The sequence below is a fragment of the Aspergillus pseudotamarii genome (genome assembly GCF_009193445.1).
Source record: "Aspergillus pseudotamarii strain CBS 117625 unplaced genomic scaffold BDV38scaffold_1, whole genome shotgun sequence".
Taxonomy (NCBI): domain Eukaryota; kingdom Fungi; phylum Ascomycota; class Eurotiomycetes; order Eurotiales; family Aspergillaceae; genus Aspergillus; species Aspergillus pseudotamarii.
The window spans coordinates 115,129-133,404 of NW_022475015.1; the positions used below are offsets into that span (position 1 = coordinate 115,129).

Consider the following 18,276-nt stretch of genomic DNA (forward strand, 5'->3'; position numbering starts at 1 on the left):
TACAGGTACGCGGGAGATGAATCAGCTATGCAGTGCAAGGTTGTCCAGCTAACTATCGATCAGGAAGTCCCACTGTGGGTCATCTTCAATGCCAAGATCGTATGCCGCCTCTTGAAGGGAGAGAGCCGTCTGGTTAATGTCAGTCTGAGCCGATCTCATGAAGCGACGGAGAGGAATAGATGCGTGTCACGAAAAGGTCACTGGGGAAACTTCGACCGAGCACAAAGTCCGTCCAAGTCCACTATTGTTCGCAACGTCGTTCAGAGTATCGATTGGCAATTGCAGTGACACGACGGTGACTTCTGCGGCGTTTCTGTAGATTCTTCATCCGGTCGCATATCTCGATCGTTAGCCCTTCTTTGATCCCAAGAGCAACAACCTCCCCTGGCAGTCGCAAAAAGGGACCTCGTGGACTTTTTCTTTCACTCAACCAAGGAAGCACCTCCGGCCACGGTCCCGGTATCGTACGTATTCGTGATGCTAACACTGGAAAGAGGGGCCGAGAACTTCAAGAAGAGGGAGAGAAGAGCATTGATCTTTTATCATGCACCTGGTTTATGCTACTAAAGTCATTCGATATCAATATGGCTTCAGGCACAGCATTTCGGTGCCAGAAGCCGTACACGGATACCCTGGATTTCCGGCTTTGTCCAGATGATTCCAAGCCCGCGGTGAGATTATACAAAGCTCCACCGAGCAAGGAACCAAGAACCCATCTGAAGTACACACCTCTGTTCGATCGGCTTCCGCTCGAAGTGCTCCACTTGATCTTTCTCAATCTTGATCTACCCAGTCTAGGGATGTTGCGTCGAGTCAGTATGAGAGGAAGGCGTTTAGTAGAATCGCTTCCTGCCTACTCCTTATTGAGGGCCTTGGCTTCCGATACACTGCAAATCATGGATATAACCAAGTGCTCTTCATATTTCCCGATCGGTTGGCTTTTTACTGAGTTCTGCTATCCCTGGTGCCGGACATGTACTGATTTCGGGCCTCTTCTTTATTTCCCGACCCTGACCCGTTCCTGTTATAAATGCAATTTTCTCCGAGCCGAGTACCAAGTCGAACCCACACGTGATGTCTGTTTCCGGTTCGGTTTGACTCAGGCAGATATGCGTCGATCATCGCTTCCAATTATTAACCAACCTGAACAGTACCGACCCCGGTTAGTGGATGTTACTCAAGCAAAAGCCTTGGGCATAGAGCTCCACGGGGGCGAAAAGGAAATGGAGCGGGCGTACCATACTCGACTGAAGGAGCGCGAAAGAGATTACCAATGCCGGATTCAGCAATGGAAAAAACACCGGCGTCAAGGAACCTACACTGGTGGACGACCCCGGCGCCATTTGAAGCCAACATCACTAGATGAGAACGAAGACAGTGAGGAGCCCTCATGGAGAATGCAGGCAACTGCGACATTTCCATACTGGGACGTCCGGACACAAATTTTGGAGCCAGGCACCTACTGCAGGGCTTGCACGTATCACTGGGAGGAGGGAAAGGCAAATGACAGGAGACGCATGGAAACCATGTGGCATCCACACCCTCCGAACAGAGAGGCCTATTATCGAGCATTCTTGGAGGCTGATTTACCTCAACATTTCCTCAATTGTGTAGCACTCAAGGCGAATTATAATTTTCGAGTCAGACGTCCGAGGAAATTTAACAGGGATGGGACTGACTTTATTGTTGGACCCAAAAATAATACTGATATCTGATAGCCATTACGGATGTTGACGTGTTTGCGTGGGAGACTTTAGAGTCTCATCATGGTGTTAGTCTAGACACTGAATGAAGCATCATGTTGATGAAGAACCTGATGAAGGGGATTCTCAAAGGGCAGCCGAAAGAAATATTTTGCGTAGAAGTGCAGTCTAACTTACTGGATGCTTGTAGTTGATCATTGGGATATATTAGAATCATATCCATACATAATAGAAGGACACGCAACTGAGAACCTCTTTCGTGTAGCCTACTCCGTCCTCAATCAATCAATCAATTAAGATTCTATTAACTTGCTCGAGCTGAACTACTGAATGTCTAGCTATGCAGGTATATCAAAAGAGTCTACGGAGTAGATAGTCCTAGATAGTATAACCCTGCAACTTATCTTATCGAAGACGGTCACGAGTGGCAGAATGATGCCCCAGGGCATACACCACCCCAGCGTAAGACAAATTCCAGGATAGAAACTGTTCTAGAGAAGAGTTATTTTAGAGTAAAAACAATCTCAGAGTAAAAGATATCTTAGAATAGCGGCTATAGTATAGATAACTATAATATTAATTTCTCTGTTATATATCAAGATTTATTTAATATCTATAATATTATAGTGTAAATAATATATAAGAACTAAAACTAAATAATAATACTTATTTACATACTTAGTTTAGTTTTTTGTAATTGATTTACTTATTCAATATCTATATTTTAATTGCTACCCCTCTCCCGATCGTAACGAGTCCGGCATTGCCTAGATCTTGATGGAGAAATTCAGGAATCAATCGACATAAGTACAAATATGATTAACCAAAGAAGGAAGGTAAGCCTTGGTATCCTGTTGACCCTGTTGTGGATGAGGATTCTGAAGTGCCTTGCACAGTAGCTCCGGAGATCTGGATGGTATAGTCCAGCCCTTGCTGAACCTCCTCAGTGAGCTTGAATGCATCATACTGGTAGAGTGTGTTGGGGGTATTGGCAATCACGACACTGGCCTCTTCATTGCTCGTCAGGGTAGCCGAGCCTGACCCATTCTCGAGCGAGACATACCGAACAGTGCCCGTGTTGGTGTTGCGGATAGCAAGCGTTGCAGAGAATACCCCGTCGGTAGCAATGCTAACTTGAACATGGCCAGTTCCAGTATTGCTGAGGGGAATGATGTTGGCACCCATGTACTGTGGCTTGCGAGAAGACTTGACCACATAGGCACCGTCGCCTTGGGAATCGACATTCGCATAGTTGAGGCCGCTCCTCTGGTTGAGGAATGCTTTCTGAGCAATTGTGTGGCCGATATCCACGTAGGCCATGCGAGCCCAGTAGCGACCGACGATTTCCTGGGCGGATGCGGCCGTCGAAACGCGCGCAAGGGTATGGAGAGGAGTTTCATTGCTGCCCTTCGCATATTGTTCGAACAGCTGGCGAACAACATCGCTGCCCAAACCCGCATAGTTGTCCGGGTTGTTGGTCAAATAAGTCAAAAATGGCCACGCCTGGTAGTAGTTGCCACTCCCCGTCGAGCCATCCACAATGACCTGAAAGGAGTCTCCGATCACTTTGTTGAGCTCGATCATGCTCTCACCCGTCGGTTGGTTGTGGTTGGACCTTGCCTGAGCACATAGTGGAGAGGTGTTAAATGTATCGGCCACCCAGTTGGCGACCGTTTCCCACCATGCACCTGTCGCGGTCTGGTCTACCCAGTTCCGACTGTGATAGGTGAGGGCATGACCATACTCATGGACGGTGACTCTCGGATCCGCGAGCGAAGACGGAATCACCTCCAGCCAGCTGAGACCGGTGTTGGGGTCCGACTTTTGCACGCCTGCGGCACCGCCCAGATCATTTACCTCGTAGACATTTTCCTTCCACAGTGTCGTCACGGTGTTGGGGTCCGCGTTATATGGGATTCCTGAAGTGGTCCACCCAAGGTCACCGACATAGCAGCTATAGGCGGCTTCAAGCATAGTTAAAACCGCGTCGGCATTGCCCTGACCCGACGAGTAGAGCCGAAAATGGTCGGAGTCCTTGTAGCTAGTTCCTCCAGGGCCAACATTGGGATTAGCCGTGAATGATGTTGGCTGAGCAGTAGAACTCGCTTGCGGGGCCGGTACTGCAGAGGCCTGAATTGCCGACAAAAGAAGTATCGGAATGATCTGTTTCTTGGACGCCATGGTGTTCGAATAGAAGGAGATAATGGATTACTGCCTTCATGTAGGCGCCAGGTCCGCATTTATTTATACCGGTCCCGGTAGTTCGAAACGCAGGACCCCAAGTGTGCCAAGAATCACTTGAAGCAACAATGGTGGTCGTCGATCACCTGCTTCAGGGACCAACATTAATTTGAGACATTTCAAGACAGCATGTCCTGCCGTGCTCCTCAACCGCAGTACCTGAGACCGGATGTATCTGTTCAAGCGTCTTGGCCAAGGAGGAGCCATACTCGAACGGCGTCTTCAGCCAGGCATCGGGGGTTCAGGATACCTAATCGAGCGGAAGTGAAATAGCCCTGGTGATGTGATGTGATGTCCACTGCTCTCTGAAGCCATGATTGGGTCCACCACACGGCCTCTTCCAGCCATGTAAGTCTGCCTAGGGACCGAAAGTACAACCCTCGTTGCGGACCTGACATTAAATCACGAGATTTAGCCAGGATCCAAGGAACTTGCGGGGCAACGGGACATAGCATAGGAGAACTTTAGTGCCGATGGTTTGAGCTTCGAGAGAGCAAGCAGGTTCCAATGAACAGACTTGAAACGGAAAAGGGGGGAGATTGTGGGGATCATCCTCTGTCTCAATTTGAAATCTCTCCCGTCTCCCGTGGTTTCAGACTTATCTTGCTCGGAACATCTTCGGCATTACTGTTGCTTGCTCATAGCTCAACCCTATCAATGAAGCCAAGATTTGTACTTTTGCCCAGCACCTCGGCGAACAGTGTCCCCGCTATGTGTGGACCGATCTTCCTTGGATATTCAGAACTGATCGCTCGGAAAATGCATTTAGCGGAAGTGAAGGCTCCCCAGCCAGGCACGGACATGCTGAACAGTTTTGTTCTCTGAGAAGTTCCCCGTTATTTGGTCCGTGAGCTAACGCTTTTTACTACTCTAAAAGTCTAACCGGGACGGCTCTCAGGGAGGGACTGAGCAGAATTGTGGACTAGGTTCTCTGGACATTTGGGGGTTGAGTGACTAACGAACATGAGGCATTGTAAAGGGCAAACAAAGAAATGAGCCCTAACCGAAGCAATGCGATACGAGCCGAGATGATCACTGCCCGATGTATGGGGTGCAGTGCATATTTATGCTACTAAGAATCTTTGTTACTCAGTCTTATGCAATGCATGGCTTGGAGTTATCCCTGTCTTTTACCCCGCAATTTCTTGGACTTGCATGCACTTCAGATCCGATCCGATCAGTGGATGATGTCTGTCGATTGTCGCTCCACCTGCCCTTGCAAAAGCGCAAGACACTGGCTATACTTGAAGTGTTCGTATTCCGTGATCATATGCAATGCTTCCACCGAACAAAGGCGATCCCGAGATTGAGGCGGTTGATCAGGTTGAAAAACAAGATGGGGACATACTGGCGTCAGCAAAGCCCACTCTGGAACAGAAGAATGTCGGAAGCTTGCAACGCCGCCTGAAATCTCGCCATGTTCAGTTTCTAGCACTCTCGGGCGCTATTGGAACCGGTCTCTTTGTCGGCACGGGCCAGGTGCTGTCGCTGTCAGGACCACTGTCGATGACGCTGGCGTTTGCCATTAGCGGCTTAGATCTCTATGCCGTGATTAACAGCATGGGAGAGATGGCGACTTGGCTGCCTCTGCCGGGTGCTGTCCCTATCTACGGGGCAAGGTTCGTGGATGAGGCCCTCGGCTTTGCACTTGGCTGGAATTACTGGTATCAGTTCGCCATTGGCGTGCCCATTGAAATCAGCGCTGCGGCGATGGTCATTGAATACTGGCCGAATTCCGTGTCGCCTGCCGTTTTGATCACGATACTCTTTGTCCCTATGGTCGTGGTCAATAGTCTGCCCGTCCGGACCTACGGCGAGGTAGAGTTCGTCCTGGGGGCGATCAAGCTGACGACGATTGTAGGCTTGATGTTGCTCATGTTAATCATCACTCTCGGTGGCGCACCCACCCACGATCGGATCGGATTTCGGTATTGGAGCCACCCCATGGAGGAGTATCTCAAGACCGGTGCGCTGGGGCGCTTCCTCGCCTTTCTCAAGGTGTTTGTCCAAGCGATCTTCAGCTACGGTGGAAGTGAGATCGTCGTGGTGGCCGCAGGGGAAACAGAAAATCCGCGACGAAATATCCCCAAGGCTGTACGTCGCGTGTTCTGGCGCATCACGATCTTCTACGTTGGGAGTACTTTTCTCGTCGGCATGTGTGTCTCTGCACGCGACAACCGCTTGCTGAATGCTATCAAATCTGGTGCCAAGGGCGCAGGAGCCAGCCCGTTCGTGATCGCAATTGAAAACGGCGGGATTCGAGCACTGCCGTCTATCATTAATGCGGTTATTCTCTCCTCGGCTGTGTCAGCCGGCAATTCCTTCTTTTATGCATCGACGCGGGTCCTTTACTCGACGGCTCTCGATGGCAAGGCACCGCGGTTCCTTCGATACGAGAAGTTCGGCGTCCCGTATGCCTGTGTGGCGATCACCACCGCACTGAGTCTCCTCGTGTATCTCAATGTCTCCTCGAGCTCCGCCGAGGTCTTCTTTTGGATCAGTAACCTGAGTTCCGTCAGTACCTTGGTTGTGTGGACTGCCATTGGGATCACATACCTCCGATTTCACCAAGCGTTGAAATATCATGGCGTTCCTCGGTCAAGTCTACCTTTGAAATCGCCATTGCAACCGTATCTGGCATACTTTGCTGTCATAGTATCCACTCTGATGGCACTTTTGAACGGATTCGACGCCTTCTTCCCTGGCCGCTTTAGTGCAAAAACCTTCATTCCGCCCTACATCGCTATCCCCATCTTTGGAACCCTGTATCTCAGCTACAAGTTTGTCAAAGGTACCTCAATCGTCAAGATCGAAGAAATCGATCTCTGGTCAGGGAAGGAGGAGGCCGACCGGCTGGAGGCCAGCTGGGAGCAACCGAAGCCTCGCAATTTCCTCGGTATGTCCAATTTATGACCAATGCCCCGAAAGTGTATATGACTGACTTCCGCTAACATGACGTAGAACGAGTCTGGTTCTGGATCGCATGATGCGACGCAGCTCCTCTGCACGTTCGATTTGTCCTTCCTATGTGGTTTTGTCGTGAGCTGTAATGGATCCAGATTTAGCTACCTTGGCCTCGCTTTCAGCGTCAACAGATAATGTTTCACAGTTCGGCTTTACCGATATTTCATTAGTAAGTCTCTAGGTAGTCCCAAAGCGCTATTACTATGCAGTCTATCAACTGTGGAAGGAATGAAACAGGCGGCTGCCTCTTTTGATAAAACATTTGCATCCCACAGAATAAGGAAGGTACCATACAGCTTGAAGGCGTATAAATCCGTGCAATGCGGCCAAGTGACTGTACTCCCAGCTTTTCAGCTTTATTCGACATTTTCTTGCAAATTTTCATACCGAGAAGAGGCTCGTAAGCTGTATGCCCATAGAATACTCGGTTGAAACTAACAGGTTAGAATAGCTACTCACATTCACAACAAAACCAGCGATGTAAGTAGGACAAAGATCATTATCCTGCATGTTGTCTTATATATTGGAGGTGTCATTACATGAGAGAACGATACTTGTGCGGCTGCACGGTCCGTGGGCCTTTTATTCAATGTGAAGAAAGACAAGGTTCCAACACGAAATGCGCTACCCTTCGTGCTCCTGAGGAGCGACCAGTTGGCAATTATTGCCCTGACCACTTGGTTGGGAGGGCTGCAATGGCAGGATACGACCACGAAAATGGTCCATGGTGGCCACTTGGAGGCAACGGTGGCGGGGGAGACGGGGGCAATCAGGGCAGTGGAGGGCCGGCGGGAGCAGGAAGAGGAAGAGGAAGAGGAGCAAGAGGAAGAGGAGCAGGAAGAGGAAGAGGAGCAAGAGGAAGAAGAAGAAGAAGAAGAGGAGGAGGAGGAGGAGGAGGAGGAGGAGGAGGAGGAGGAGGTAGGGGGCCAGCGCGGCGTGAGGAGCCGTCTTCCTCATCTGAAGAGCCCGAGGATGCGGGTGATGCAGATTATGAACAGTAGTAACTATTAAGTATTCACCGAGCAATTGCGTGCTATCAATGGTACTATCTAATAGCCCTAGCAGGCATCGGAGGGCACCTTATCGCTGCCCACCCGACGAGATGCATGGTATTCAGCGCCTTCACCCAAGCCACGCTTAGCAAACGCTTTCCAAATCTCGCACTTGTTAGCACCGTCGGTGAGAGCCTTATCGGCATCAAGGATAGCATCGCGAGCCTGGATGCAGTTGGGGTTGCAGGGTTGCCTAAATGCCAAGATTAGCCCGAGGAATAATTAGAAAAGAGAGGGACGGGGTTGTCACTTACAATGCCATGCCATCAACTACCAGCTTCATGGCAAGATACTTGCCATCAGTCGGAACTCCATCCTTGAACTCGGGCTTGGGGCCGTCGTTCTTGCCGTGCTTATCGATCAAATTCCACAGCAGCTCGTACAACACAGTAGCCCACACGGTGCCGATAGCATGCACTTCGTCCAATTCATTGAGACTAACGTAGGTAAGAGGATTGGTCTCCAAGGAGGTAGAGAATGGGTAAGCACGGATGCCCCCCTTCCTGTTTGCGGCCCATTCACCCATAGTATAATCGGTCGAGTGAGTATCGCCGGACTTCAGCCGAATCGCCGTGGCCATGAAGTCTCCCCAGCCTTCACCCATTCCACCGGATTCAAGGGCATTCAAGCAGCGGGCGTTAGCTGGCCCTCCGGTAAGGCGGTTAGAAACTGCGTACCGTGGTGTTAGTTGAGACTGTCTTATCCTGGGGTTCAAGGAGGATACATACGACCGTGAGTGTACTCGTGAATCACAATACCGGCCTCAAAGGAGCCATCGCGATAAGGCTGGGACTCAGTCCAAATGTACATGCGCATGCGACCGGGCTGTCCATCGGGGGGCGTAGCAAAGTTGGCGTTATTTGTGCCCGAGCCGTCCTGAGCATTCAAGATCACGTAGTCGTTTCCAGCACCTCCTTTACCATTGTTGTCGTACTGGAAGTTACCAGCCTCCTCATTGAAGCCCAGGGTGTAGAGCAGGTCGTGGTACGTGTTGGCAGTGTAGAAAAGCTGAGTAATTGACGCATCGATATAGGACTCTGGGGGTGTCGCGTTGAGCGCATATGGGTACTGGAATTTCAAATCGGGACTATCAGGCCGATAGTTCTTCAGATACTGCGATCCACCGGTAGGGTTCGACTGCGCGATTCCGTTGTTACCGCGAGTGGTGGTATAGTTGTTCTCACCGTCGCTGATCCAGGTAAAAGCAGATGCGGACGAATCCCATGGATCGCTGATGACGGTGCGAGAGCCCTCGGTTGGATCATTCAGGCCCCATGCACTATGCGTATGTGTTAGTCTGATTCCGGAATATCATGAACACTCTTCGAATACTCACTATACTTGGTAGTCTGCTTCAGCTACGTAGTCCACCACACCATGGACATCTTTGCCGGTATTGGCATCAATGTACGTCAACAGCCAGTTGCTGTCAACATCGGTCTCCACCCTCCAGGTCAAAGCAAGGCTGCCGTCTTCCTTCATCAAATAGACTAGCTGAGCTTTCGGATCCGACACGGTGCCGGATACTCCCTTGAAATTGAAGGACTCTTTGTCCTCGGCGGCCTCAGTGGACACTTGATCCAGAGTGATAGAAAGCTGCAAAGCTTCGGAGGTTCCCCTGAGAGCTACCACAGGATCGGTATAATCCCGCTTGGTCAAAGGGTTGGCATCAGGAATCTTGCCTTCATAGAAGGAGTGGCCATAGGAAAAGATCTTTCCATTTTTCCCAACCTTAATGATGCGGTTAGCATGGAACAATGTATAGGTGGACGGTAACATACATTGACATTGAAGTCCGCATTGTCAATATCAAGGCCATGGGCTGTTTGACGGAAATTGACGTGAGCAACCCCATTGCTGCCAATGTAATGATCCTTGACGAGACGAAAAGTGGCATCCGGCAGGATATTCTTCACAAGCTGAGTGGCCGTCTCCACGTAGCTTTGCTCGGCGAATGGAGAGAACGAGGACGAAACATCACTTGAAGACTCAGTCGCGTTGATATACTTTGCCGCCTGGTGCAAACGGAAAGAATTCAAGTCAACTGTGCGACGTTGAAGCCCATGTGCATGATGAGTAGGATGCGCAAGGACGGCCAAAGGTAGGCCAAGGGCTCCAGCCAGTAGAAGACCCCGCATCGTGAACTACGAGGACGTTGGACTCAATGCAAATGATAGAAGATGATCTGTGGAATTGTTCTGCCTTGAAATCTGCAACGCGCAGGCATTATTTATACCAGTTCAATTGGAGATCTCGACGCACTGGGCTCATTGCAAAGAAGCATTTCTTCTTGGCCCGAGACAACCCGGAGCTAGACATATTGTGTACCATCCATCATTGTAGAAAATAAAGCAATCAGCTGCACAGTCAAACTCCTGCAATATCCGACAAACGTCATCTATAGCTGCTCGGGGTTACCTTCATGCACCTCAGGGTGGAGCAATCACCCAGGGGTAGACCACTCCGTGAAGAGCATGCGAAGAATATCCAGGGCCATTGAATAATAGGTATCTCCCCAAAGCAATTGCGACATTGTATTGAAGAAACCACTCCGTCGGCTCTCCGATACATTTATTCAGGGTCTTCCCAAATAGGGCAAGTTGCTAAGACATTAGATTGCTCTTAATTGACGCGGGAAATGAATGCCGAGACTTTTATGCAAGTGCCCAATGGGGGAAAGACGGTGATTCCTCAGAATCATCTTGGCATTCTCTTGGGTTACATGCAGGTACAAACCTCGGCGGCGCTTATCAACGTCCAAATTGTTAGTCCCTAGAACAGAGAACAGGGCCACAGGCATCTTTACCCCACTATTCATACTCTCCATGAACTATCCTTGTCGCTCAACCCCATTAATGGTCAGGAGATTCTGTGCCGCAAGTTTCAGACAGCATGCCAAGCCCGATATCGAGGGCTAACCATGTACTGTACAGACCCCGGCATGACCTAGGGCCACAAATGTAGACAAAAGCCGCCTATCACGAAGTATGTGCACGTGAGGAATTTCCTTGCCAAGTTACCTATCGTGGTAAATCCTGAGGTGGGGGAATTGCCGAAGTATATTCAATGTACTAGGAAAACATGCCATACATGAAGTGGATCCCAGTCAGGGGCTACACATCCTGCATGTCAATTCACGGCGAAGGCCGGCTTCTGCCCGGCATGGGCTTAATACCAACAGATATTGGGCATTCTCACAACTTGAGGAAGGTCAAGCAAGATCCCTTCTGGCGTGAGCTCAATACACCCATCATGGGCAGTAGCCTCAAGATCAACAATGATATATGAAAAAATATGACATTTGATTCTGCCCTTCAACTAGAGGTACACTATAAAAGGTGCTAGCGCATGCTATCTATCGTAATCACGTATATGTACACCAACATGAAAAAGAGGAAACAGGAAGGCGAGGTCTGAAGAAGGAATAAAAAGAAAGGGTGACCAAAAGCAACCACCTAATCTAAAGTCTTAAGGGAGTCCTATCCGAACTCCGGTCCTTATCCCAGTATAACTCCGCAAACGCCCCTCCGCGCTCGAGCAGAACCGCCGGCGGACCTTGCTCTTCGACGCGCCCGGCATCAACGACAATAATCTCATCGAAATCCACAATGGTTTCCAGTCGATGTGCAATGGCGATGACAGTATGATCGGCAAATTCACTCCGGATGAGCGACTGGATGAGGTCATCCGTTTTGGTGTCAATGCTAAAGGACGGTCACGTTAACTATCGTATCAAAAGAAGTGAATACTATGGGATCACTGACCTGCTTGTCGCCTCATCGAGGACGAGAATCTTCCCCTCTGGTCGTACCATCGCGCGGGCGAAGCAGAGGAGTTGCTTCTGACCCGGGGAGAAGGTATCAGGCGTAATTGTAGCATCTAAGCCACCGAGCTCTCGAACCGCATCCCAGAGTTGAACCTTCTTCAAGGCATCAATAATGATGTCGTCATGGATTGCAATGCCAGGATCCACGTTGAGGCGAACGGAACAGCCGGGCAAGAGGAATGGCTCCTGGGGGATACAATTCAGCTGAGCGCGCAGGTGGTTGCGGCCCAGCAGAGAGATGTCTAGCCCGTCAATGTTGATCGTGCCGCTGGTTAGTTCAATGAGGCGGAACAGTGAGGATACTAGCGAAGACTTCCCACTGTGATTTGTTATTAGCTTGGAAGAAAGAAAGGCAGTTTATAAGGAGAGCAAAAGCCGAGAACCAACCTTCCGGAGCGGCCACAGATCCCAACCTTGGTGCCTGGCTTAATTGATAGAGAAATATTATCGAGTGCACGAGTCCAGGAGTTCCTATGACCAACGTCTGTCAGCCGGGGGTACAAACTAAAAAGGATGAGAAGACATAGAATCATACTTGTAGGAAGCCACCACATTGGTGAACTCAATTGCTCCTTGGGCTGGCCAGTCTGGGGGAGGCACCGCTGTCTCGTCTTCCAAGTGCTCCGACTCAATAGTAGACTTGAAGTTCCGAATTCGTGCCACTGCCCCAATGGATGTCTCCAAAACTGTCCATTGTTTGATTAGACCCTGCAAATTCTCGGTAAAGGTAACGATATTCAGTAGTGCCAATCCAATGAAGCTCGCGCTAACTTTCCCTCGCGTGGCGACCGCTATGGATACAAGGACGACGGCAAATCCGGCCACCATCAGGGCAATGACCAGTTCGAGCCAGCGTTGAATGGCGAAAAGCAGATAGAAGGGCTTCTGGGAATCGTTGAGCAATTTACTGTTGCGTCGGCGGTAATGGTGTTCCCACTTGTAGCTCCGGATGGTGGACAGGCCACTCAGACTTTCCAAGAAGTGGGAGACCAGCGGGGCTTTGGCTTCGATATCTAAATATCGGATCTGTCGGGAGGTGCGAAGGTAAAACCGTTGGGTAAAATAAAAGGCGATTATACAAGCTGGGATGGTGGCGGCGATGTAGCCCGTAGCGGTGCAAATCACCACCATTTGGGCAACACAGGTGAAGAAGGTAAGGATAGTATTCAGGACAGAGAGGGGGAGCTCCATGTCGATCAGCTGCAGGTCCTGGCTGAATCTGGGGGAGATGTCAGCAAACATTCCCGTTCACTATGTGAAGCTGCCTTGGCTGATACTCACCGGTTCGTCGTGTTGCCTAGATCGGTGGTCTGGAAAAATGACATCGGGGCACTGAAGGGTTAGCTGAGGGAGGGAAAGACAGGATATTAAGACGGGGGGGCCTACTCTAGAACACTCTTCAGGAGCTCAGCATGCATATTTCGGGCACCACGAGCTACCAAATTCGCCATCAGGTGCCTAGTTGAGGATCAGCATGAGGGAAATGCTAAATATTAGACATCAGTTTCGGATCTGAGAACTCACCAGCAGGAAGTGACAAGTGTAGAAGTGGCCATCACGGCGATAAATGCATAAATCCCGAGCCAATATCCCAGTCTCTCGTTGGGATGATCGACATTTGAACTTGCCCATTTCTCCACCCAGATGGCTAGGTTCGTCAGTAAGCGCTCATTTCACCATTTCGACGACACTCACAAGGATATGTAATGGTAACCACATAGGCCATTATCAAAAGAACAAAAACCGCTGACCGGAACACTCCCAGGACTTGGGCATAATACCAATAGATGGACATATCACCCGTCCGTCGCCCATCCTCCTGCGGTGTTGGTTCTAATTGAACCTCTGGACTCGCCAATGAGAGGCGATGTTGAGAGAGCCGATTTTGGGAGAGGCGGTTTGGCACGAGCTGAGTTTGTCCAAACTGTACCTGTGAAAATTGATCTTGTGAGAACTGTTGAGAAAACCGCTGGGAGAAACGCTGAGAAAATTGCTGGGAGAATTGCTGAGAGAACCTCTGGGAGAACCGCTGCGAGAACCGGTTCTGAGACAGTCGATTCCGGGCCCTGGCCCTTGGGATCGGGATCTCGGGGGCCTCCAGATGGACCGTTGCCTTCCGTTTCGGTAGGACTGCCAGACTACGAATATAACTGTCAGCTCGGGAATGGAGCTCTTTGTATGTTCCTTGTTCCATGATGTTTCCTGATGGGCCCAGGGCGATGATATGGTCCGCAACAGAGAGGCGAGAGGCTGGCATATTGTTAGAATAGGGTGAAGTATACAGGGGATATCGAGCGGATACGTACGACTGTTTGTCGTCATGATCACCGTCGTACCCAGCTTCCGTAAAAGTCCCCCTGGGGCCAACAGCGCATTGAAGACCGCATCCTCCGTCGTGCGGTCCAGTCCGCTGAAGACGTCGTCCAGGATAATAGTCTCTGTTCTGGAGTATACCGCCCGGGCCAGAGCCTTTTGTGATGTGCTGGGTTAGCATAGGACTATGCATGAAAATTACTGGAGATCAAAGTAAATCAAAGGAATCATACCACGCGTTGCTTTTGCCCCCCACTAAGAATAGCGCCTTGGGTCCCTAACATGGTCTTATCCCTATTGGGTTGTTTGCGGATATCGTCATGTAGGGCGCACGCCTCGATCACAGTATTATACCAGCGCAGGTCGAAAAGTGACTCTCCCAAGATATTCTCCTGGATGGTATTGTTTGTTAACCATGGTGTCTGCGAGCAGTACGCAATCGAGTCAGGATCAGCCTTCAACCCTCCCGAAAAGATGGGCGTCTCTCGCAGCAACGCACGCACAAACGTGGACTTCCCAGAGCCGACGGGCCCAACGACAAATGTCACCGTCCCTCGATGAATCTCAAAGGTTAAATCATGTACGACAGCTGGCTTACTCTCTTCCCAGCCAGCGCTGCGGCCCTCTGCCACAAAGACTGGGCCAGTGACTTCGTAGTACAAGGGTAACTTCTCGCGACTGGAGATACTGGGCACTCCTTCCACAACAGACATACCCTTTCCGTCGTAGACGACTCCAATCTCCGTCAGTGCGCTAGACAAAACGCTGGCGGGGATGCTGATGTTGCTCCGAGTCCCTCGGGGCTCATGTGCGTCGTCCCTTCGTGGGTCTGACTGCAAAAACTCGTTCACTCGTTTAATGGAGCCGATTGCGGTGGCGACACCCGTTGCAGCTTCAACCAGGTTAGAGATTGGAGTGGCAAGAAGAGTGAATAAGGTTAGCGATGTGAACGCCTTGGCGGCCGTCAGGGTTTCATCGCCTTTATGACGTGCTATGAGGGCGTAGATGGTGAACGAGGCCAGCGGGGAGAGTGTGACGTTGCTGTAGGCCACACCCACCACCAGGATCAGCAGTCGACGGAATTTTTCGGACTTGATGACTTCTTCAACGCGCATGGTCTGGACGAGGTTGAACAGCTTGTCGGTCAATCCAGCCGTGCGGACTCCTTTTACAGATCCCAAAACCTTTGCCGTAATATCGACACGTTTCTCAATGGCCTCGAGCCAGACCTGCTGGCGAGGGCCGGCCAGTCCGGATATAAGCAACGACAAAGCCATACAAACTACTCGACGTTAGCAATTTGTAAGATAGTAAAAGGAGGGGCATCACATACTAAACACCACGATGATCGGGGCGATACTGGCGACCCCCAGCTGACGCCATAGCAAATAGAGCGCAATAGGAATCTCGACAATACAAGCCCAGGCATCGTGAATGTAGTGTAGGCCGCCTGAAATACGCTCCATATCTGCACTCATTAGCGTAACGGGGGCGCTGGTTTCGACGTCAATGTCACGCATGACCATGACGTGACTGTAGAGCATGTCAACCAGATCTGCCCGTATCATGGAGACCACTCGATATGCCTGATGATGGGCGAAGGCCGTAGAAACCTGGTATTCTCCGTATCAGATCAACATCATGCTACATTTATGGAATGGAAAACCCACCGCAATGCCCGTGTAGACTATTCCAAACGCTCCAATCAGTGCATAACCCTGTGCCTTGGGGTGGGTAATCTCGTTCGAGGCCACCCAGGTCGTGGTTGCTTCGACCAGGAAGGGCTGCGCGAACGTGAAGGCCACCTGTAGTGCTCGAGGGAAGACGCCTAACAGGATTGGAACCAAGTAGTATCGACAACATGCCCACAGCAAACTGTGAGGGGAATTCCGGTTCGGTCCTAGAATTATAACGCTGTCATCAGCCCCGGTTCATTGCACAGAAGTGGAACAAACAAACTTACTCTTTCTCCAGAGCGCATGTAACCCGCTTTCACCATGCCCCGTAGACCGAAGTGAGTCCTCGATTGGGGGAAGCAGCTCAACCGTAAGATCCATGCGATTGCCGAGCATTAAGAGCGGGTTGAGCCAGCAGAAGAGACATTCTCCCAGAATCCCCACGGTCGATTCTGGAGGTGAATCTCTATAGTTTCGTCTTAAAAGGGACCTCTTTGACATGGTTTCAGTAATCAACAACACCACCTTTATGCACAAGGTCACCGTATAGAGAACTGCAATCGATCGGTTCTTCTCCAGAAAGTATAATGTGCGGGTCTCGGCCAATGACATGATCGACGAAAGAAACAGGTAGCCACAGTTGATGGTAGCAGGCCGGATAGTACAGATATGCTCATAGTGCGAAAGAATACCGAAGATGATGGAAGCCAGCCAGGACACGACTGCCGTTGCGACGGTAGCTCGGGTGGTTTTTCCCGACGGCGCTGCCCAGAGGCCGACGAGGGTTAGCTGGAGGACGGCCAACAGAGCATATCCACCCTAGTAACTAAGTCAGTTTTCATACTGTCCTCATGGGCTCTTTCGCTTCGGGCGCATCATACTAGCTTTACGAAATACCGATATCCTCCCTGCACCTTTATCGTCTGTTGTCTCAGGTGGTAAATGCGTGGCAAGGCCCAGAAGAGAAAGAAGAGCGTCACGGGCAGTGTAAGGACTGTCTCTTCGAAGTATAGTGTGAAATCAAAGCCATCTTTGCACTCATGGTTGACAACAGGCCCAAAGGTATCTTCGACAGCAATCGGGCATGCTGCCGCCGCTCTGGAATGGAGCCAGAACGAAGACATTGAGACTGTGAACTAGTAACGTTTGATTGTTTTTTTTCCTTTATGGTCGTATCCTCCACATTATGAGATAGTAAGTAGATCATGGGTGATCAACTTTTGTTCATCAGCATTTGAAACTCGAGGGTTTGACTCGTGGCGGTGCTCGTGGGCCCGAAATGACGGTAGTTCATATGCACGGTGAGCCGCCGAACTTAGGGTTTACGACGCCTCTTCTATTAATGGCACTCTACCAAGATCCCACTCACAATATCACATTATAAACTCATTATCCAGGCGTACATGACATGCAGGCTCATCAAATCTCTACTGATTCCCCTTAGTTCCTGCCAGATCTGCCCCCCACCACCCCCACTCCACCTCTGACGAAAGACTACTTCAGGCTCCTCTGAAACAATTATGCCACGCGATGAAGACCATCTAATGCGGCCAGATGTGCTGCTAGTGCTAGACCACGTTTTTGTTTCACGTCTATGTGTTCCTGCTGATCGTCTTGGCCTCTCACCTTCGGCCCCATTTCCGACCGTCCAATGCCAGCATCAGCGTGAGCGTCAGCATTGGCGTTGACATCAGCATCAGCATCAGCATCATCGCCATCCTCCAACAATTGTAGGAACTGGAGAACCTCCGTTGGTGCTATCGTCTGTCGACCCTTTTTGAAAACATACTTCGAGATAGCCGACGCAAGAACATTTTCCTCCGAACCCGCCATACCGGGCTTCAGGAAATGGCTAACAATGTACAACCATTTGTCATCCCAGCACAGAATTCGTGACTCGACATCATACGGCTGCCAGGGCTTGATCTCTCTTCGGAAGATACACGACACGCCACCGAGAGCAGGCGTGAGATGTTTCAAGCTTCCGGTTTGTTTCTCGTCACTTTTGTGGGCTCTTTCACTGTGGGGCTTTCTCGATGGGGGAGACAATGGTGTAATAACATCCTTGAAGAGTAGCAGTAGTAACTCGATCCGGCTAATATCCAGATCGGCGTAGAATGTGCTGTTAGACTTGTGGAGGTTGAAATCGACTTCCGCCAGAGAGCAATAGGATCGGGTCCGCAAGGGGCGAAAGAGGGTGGATGGACCATCGCCTGAGGAGGATTGATTGCGCTTCCAAACAAGGTGGTTCATGAGGATTGCGATAATTCGGGCCTATTCATTTGTAATCACGCCGTCACAGTTAACCCAATGCTTCATTTGAGGTCAAACACAGCGGGATGTGCAGAGTCTATCACTAACATGCCATAATCCAGGAATAGCTTTGGAGTCGTAGACGAAAAAGAGCAGGAGAACGCCGCCCAACGCGGAAAGGAATTGGTAGGTAGACATGGCAACGGTTGTATATCGAGAATTGTTAGAGAGGAAGGAATTGTCATTAA

At 50.3% G+C, this 18,276-nt stretch overlaps 5 protein-coding genes across 5 annotated transcripts; 2 read left to right on the plus strand and 3 right to left on the minus strand.

The window, feature by feature from the left end:
- Positions 1–1,292: 1,292 nt before the first annotated feature.
- On the plus strand, positions 1,293–1,763 carry BDV38DRAFT_231637 (uncharacterized protein). The gene has a single exon (XM_032052955.1). It carries the CDS (start codon positions 1,398–1,400, stop codon positions 1,713–1,715), a length of 318 nt encoding a protein of 105 aa, XP_031919618.1. The 5' UTR covers positions 1,293–1,397; the 3' UTR covers positions 1,716–1,763.
- A 745-nt stretch (positions 1,764–2,508) lies between these two features.
- BDV38DRAFT_289486 (uncharacterized protein) lies at positions 2,509–3,884 on the minus strand (the record flags this gene model as incomplete). Its single annotated transcript, XM_032061246.1, has 1 exon — positions 2,509–3,884. One exon carries the CDS (start codon positions 3,882–3,884, stop codon positions 2,523–2,525), a length of 1,362 nt encoding a protein of 453 aa, XP_031919619.1. The 3' UTR covers positions 2,509–2,522.
- Positions 3,885–5,159: 1,275 nt separating this feature from the next.
- Positions 5,160–7,018, plus strand: BDV38DRAFT_289490 (amino acid permease/ SLC12A domain-containing protein). Its single transcript, XM_032061247.1, has 2 exons — positions 5,160–6,840; positions 6,906–7,018. The coding sequence occupies exons 1-2, from the start codon at positions 5,220–5,222 to the stop codon at positions 6,929–6,931; spliced, it is 1,647 nt and encodes a 548-aa protein (XP_031919620.1). The 5' UTR covers positions 5,160–5,219; the 3' UTR covers positions 6,932–7,018.
- A 948-nt stretch (positions 7,019–7,966) lies between these two features.
- BDV38DRAFT_289492 (extracellular metalloproteinase) lies at positions 7,967–10,098 on the minus strand (the record flags this gene model as incomplete). Its single annotated transcript, XM_032061248.1, has 5 exons — positions 7,967–8,153; positions 8,215–8,629; positions 8,689–9,239; positions 9,297–9,691; positions 9,742–10,098. The coding sequence occupies 5 exons, from the start codon at positions 10,096–10,098 to the stop codon at positions 7,967–7,969; spliced, it is 1,905 nt and encodes a 634-aa protein (XP_031919621.1).
- Positions 10,099–11,420: 1,322 nt separating this feature from the next.
- On the minus strand, positions 11,421–18,226 carry BDV38DRAFT_276644 (uncharacterized protein; the record flags this gene model as incomplete). The annotated part of the gene is made up of 16 exons (XM_032058262.1): positions 11,421–11,664; positions 11,725–12,105; positions 12,174–12,257; positions 12,322–13,005; positions 13,068–13,118; positions 13,173–13,244; positions 13,311–13,434; positions 13,482–14,036; positions 14,093–14,255; positions 14,333–15,381; positions 15,433–15,712; positions 15,770–15,999; positions 16,063–16,594; positions 16,657–16,911; positions 17,402–18,049; positions 18,137–18,226. 16 exons carry the CDS (start codon positions 18,224–18,226, stop codon positions 11,421–11,423), a joined length of 5,442 nt encoding a protein of 1,813 aa, XP_031919622.1.
- Positions 18,227–18,276: the final 50 nt, after the last annotated feature.

Coding starts and splice junctions, on each gene's coding strand:
- BDV38DRAFT_231637 (XM_032052955.1), top strand. CDS start 1,398: ATGCAGGCAACTGCGACATTTCCATACTGGGACGTCCGGACACAAATT.
- BDV38DRAFT_289490 (XM_032061247.1), top strand. CDS start 5,220: ATGCTTCCACCGAACAAAGGCGATCCCGAGATTGAGGCGGTTGATCAG. Junction 6,841..6,905: donor GAAGCCTCGCAATTTCCTCG/GTATGTCCAATT, acceptor AACATGACGTAG/AACGAGTCTGGTTCTGGATC.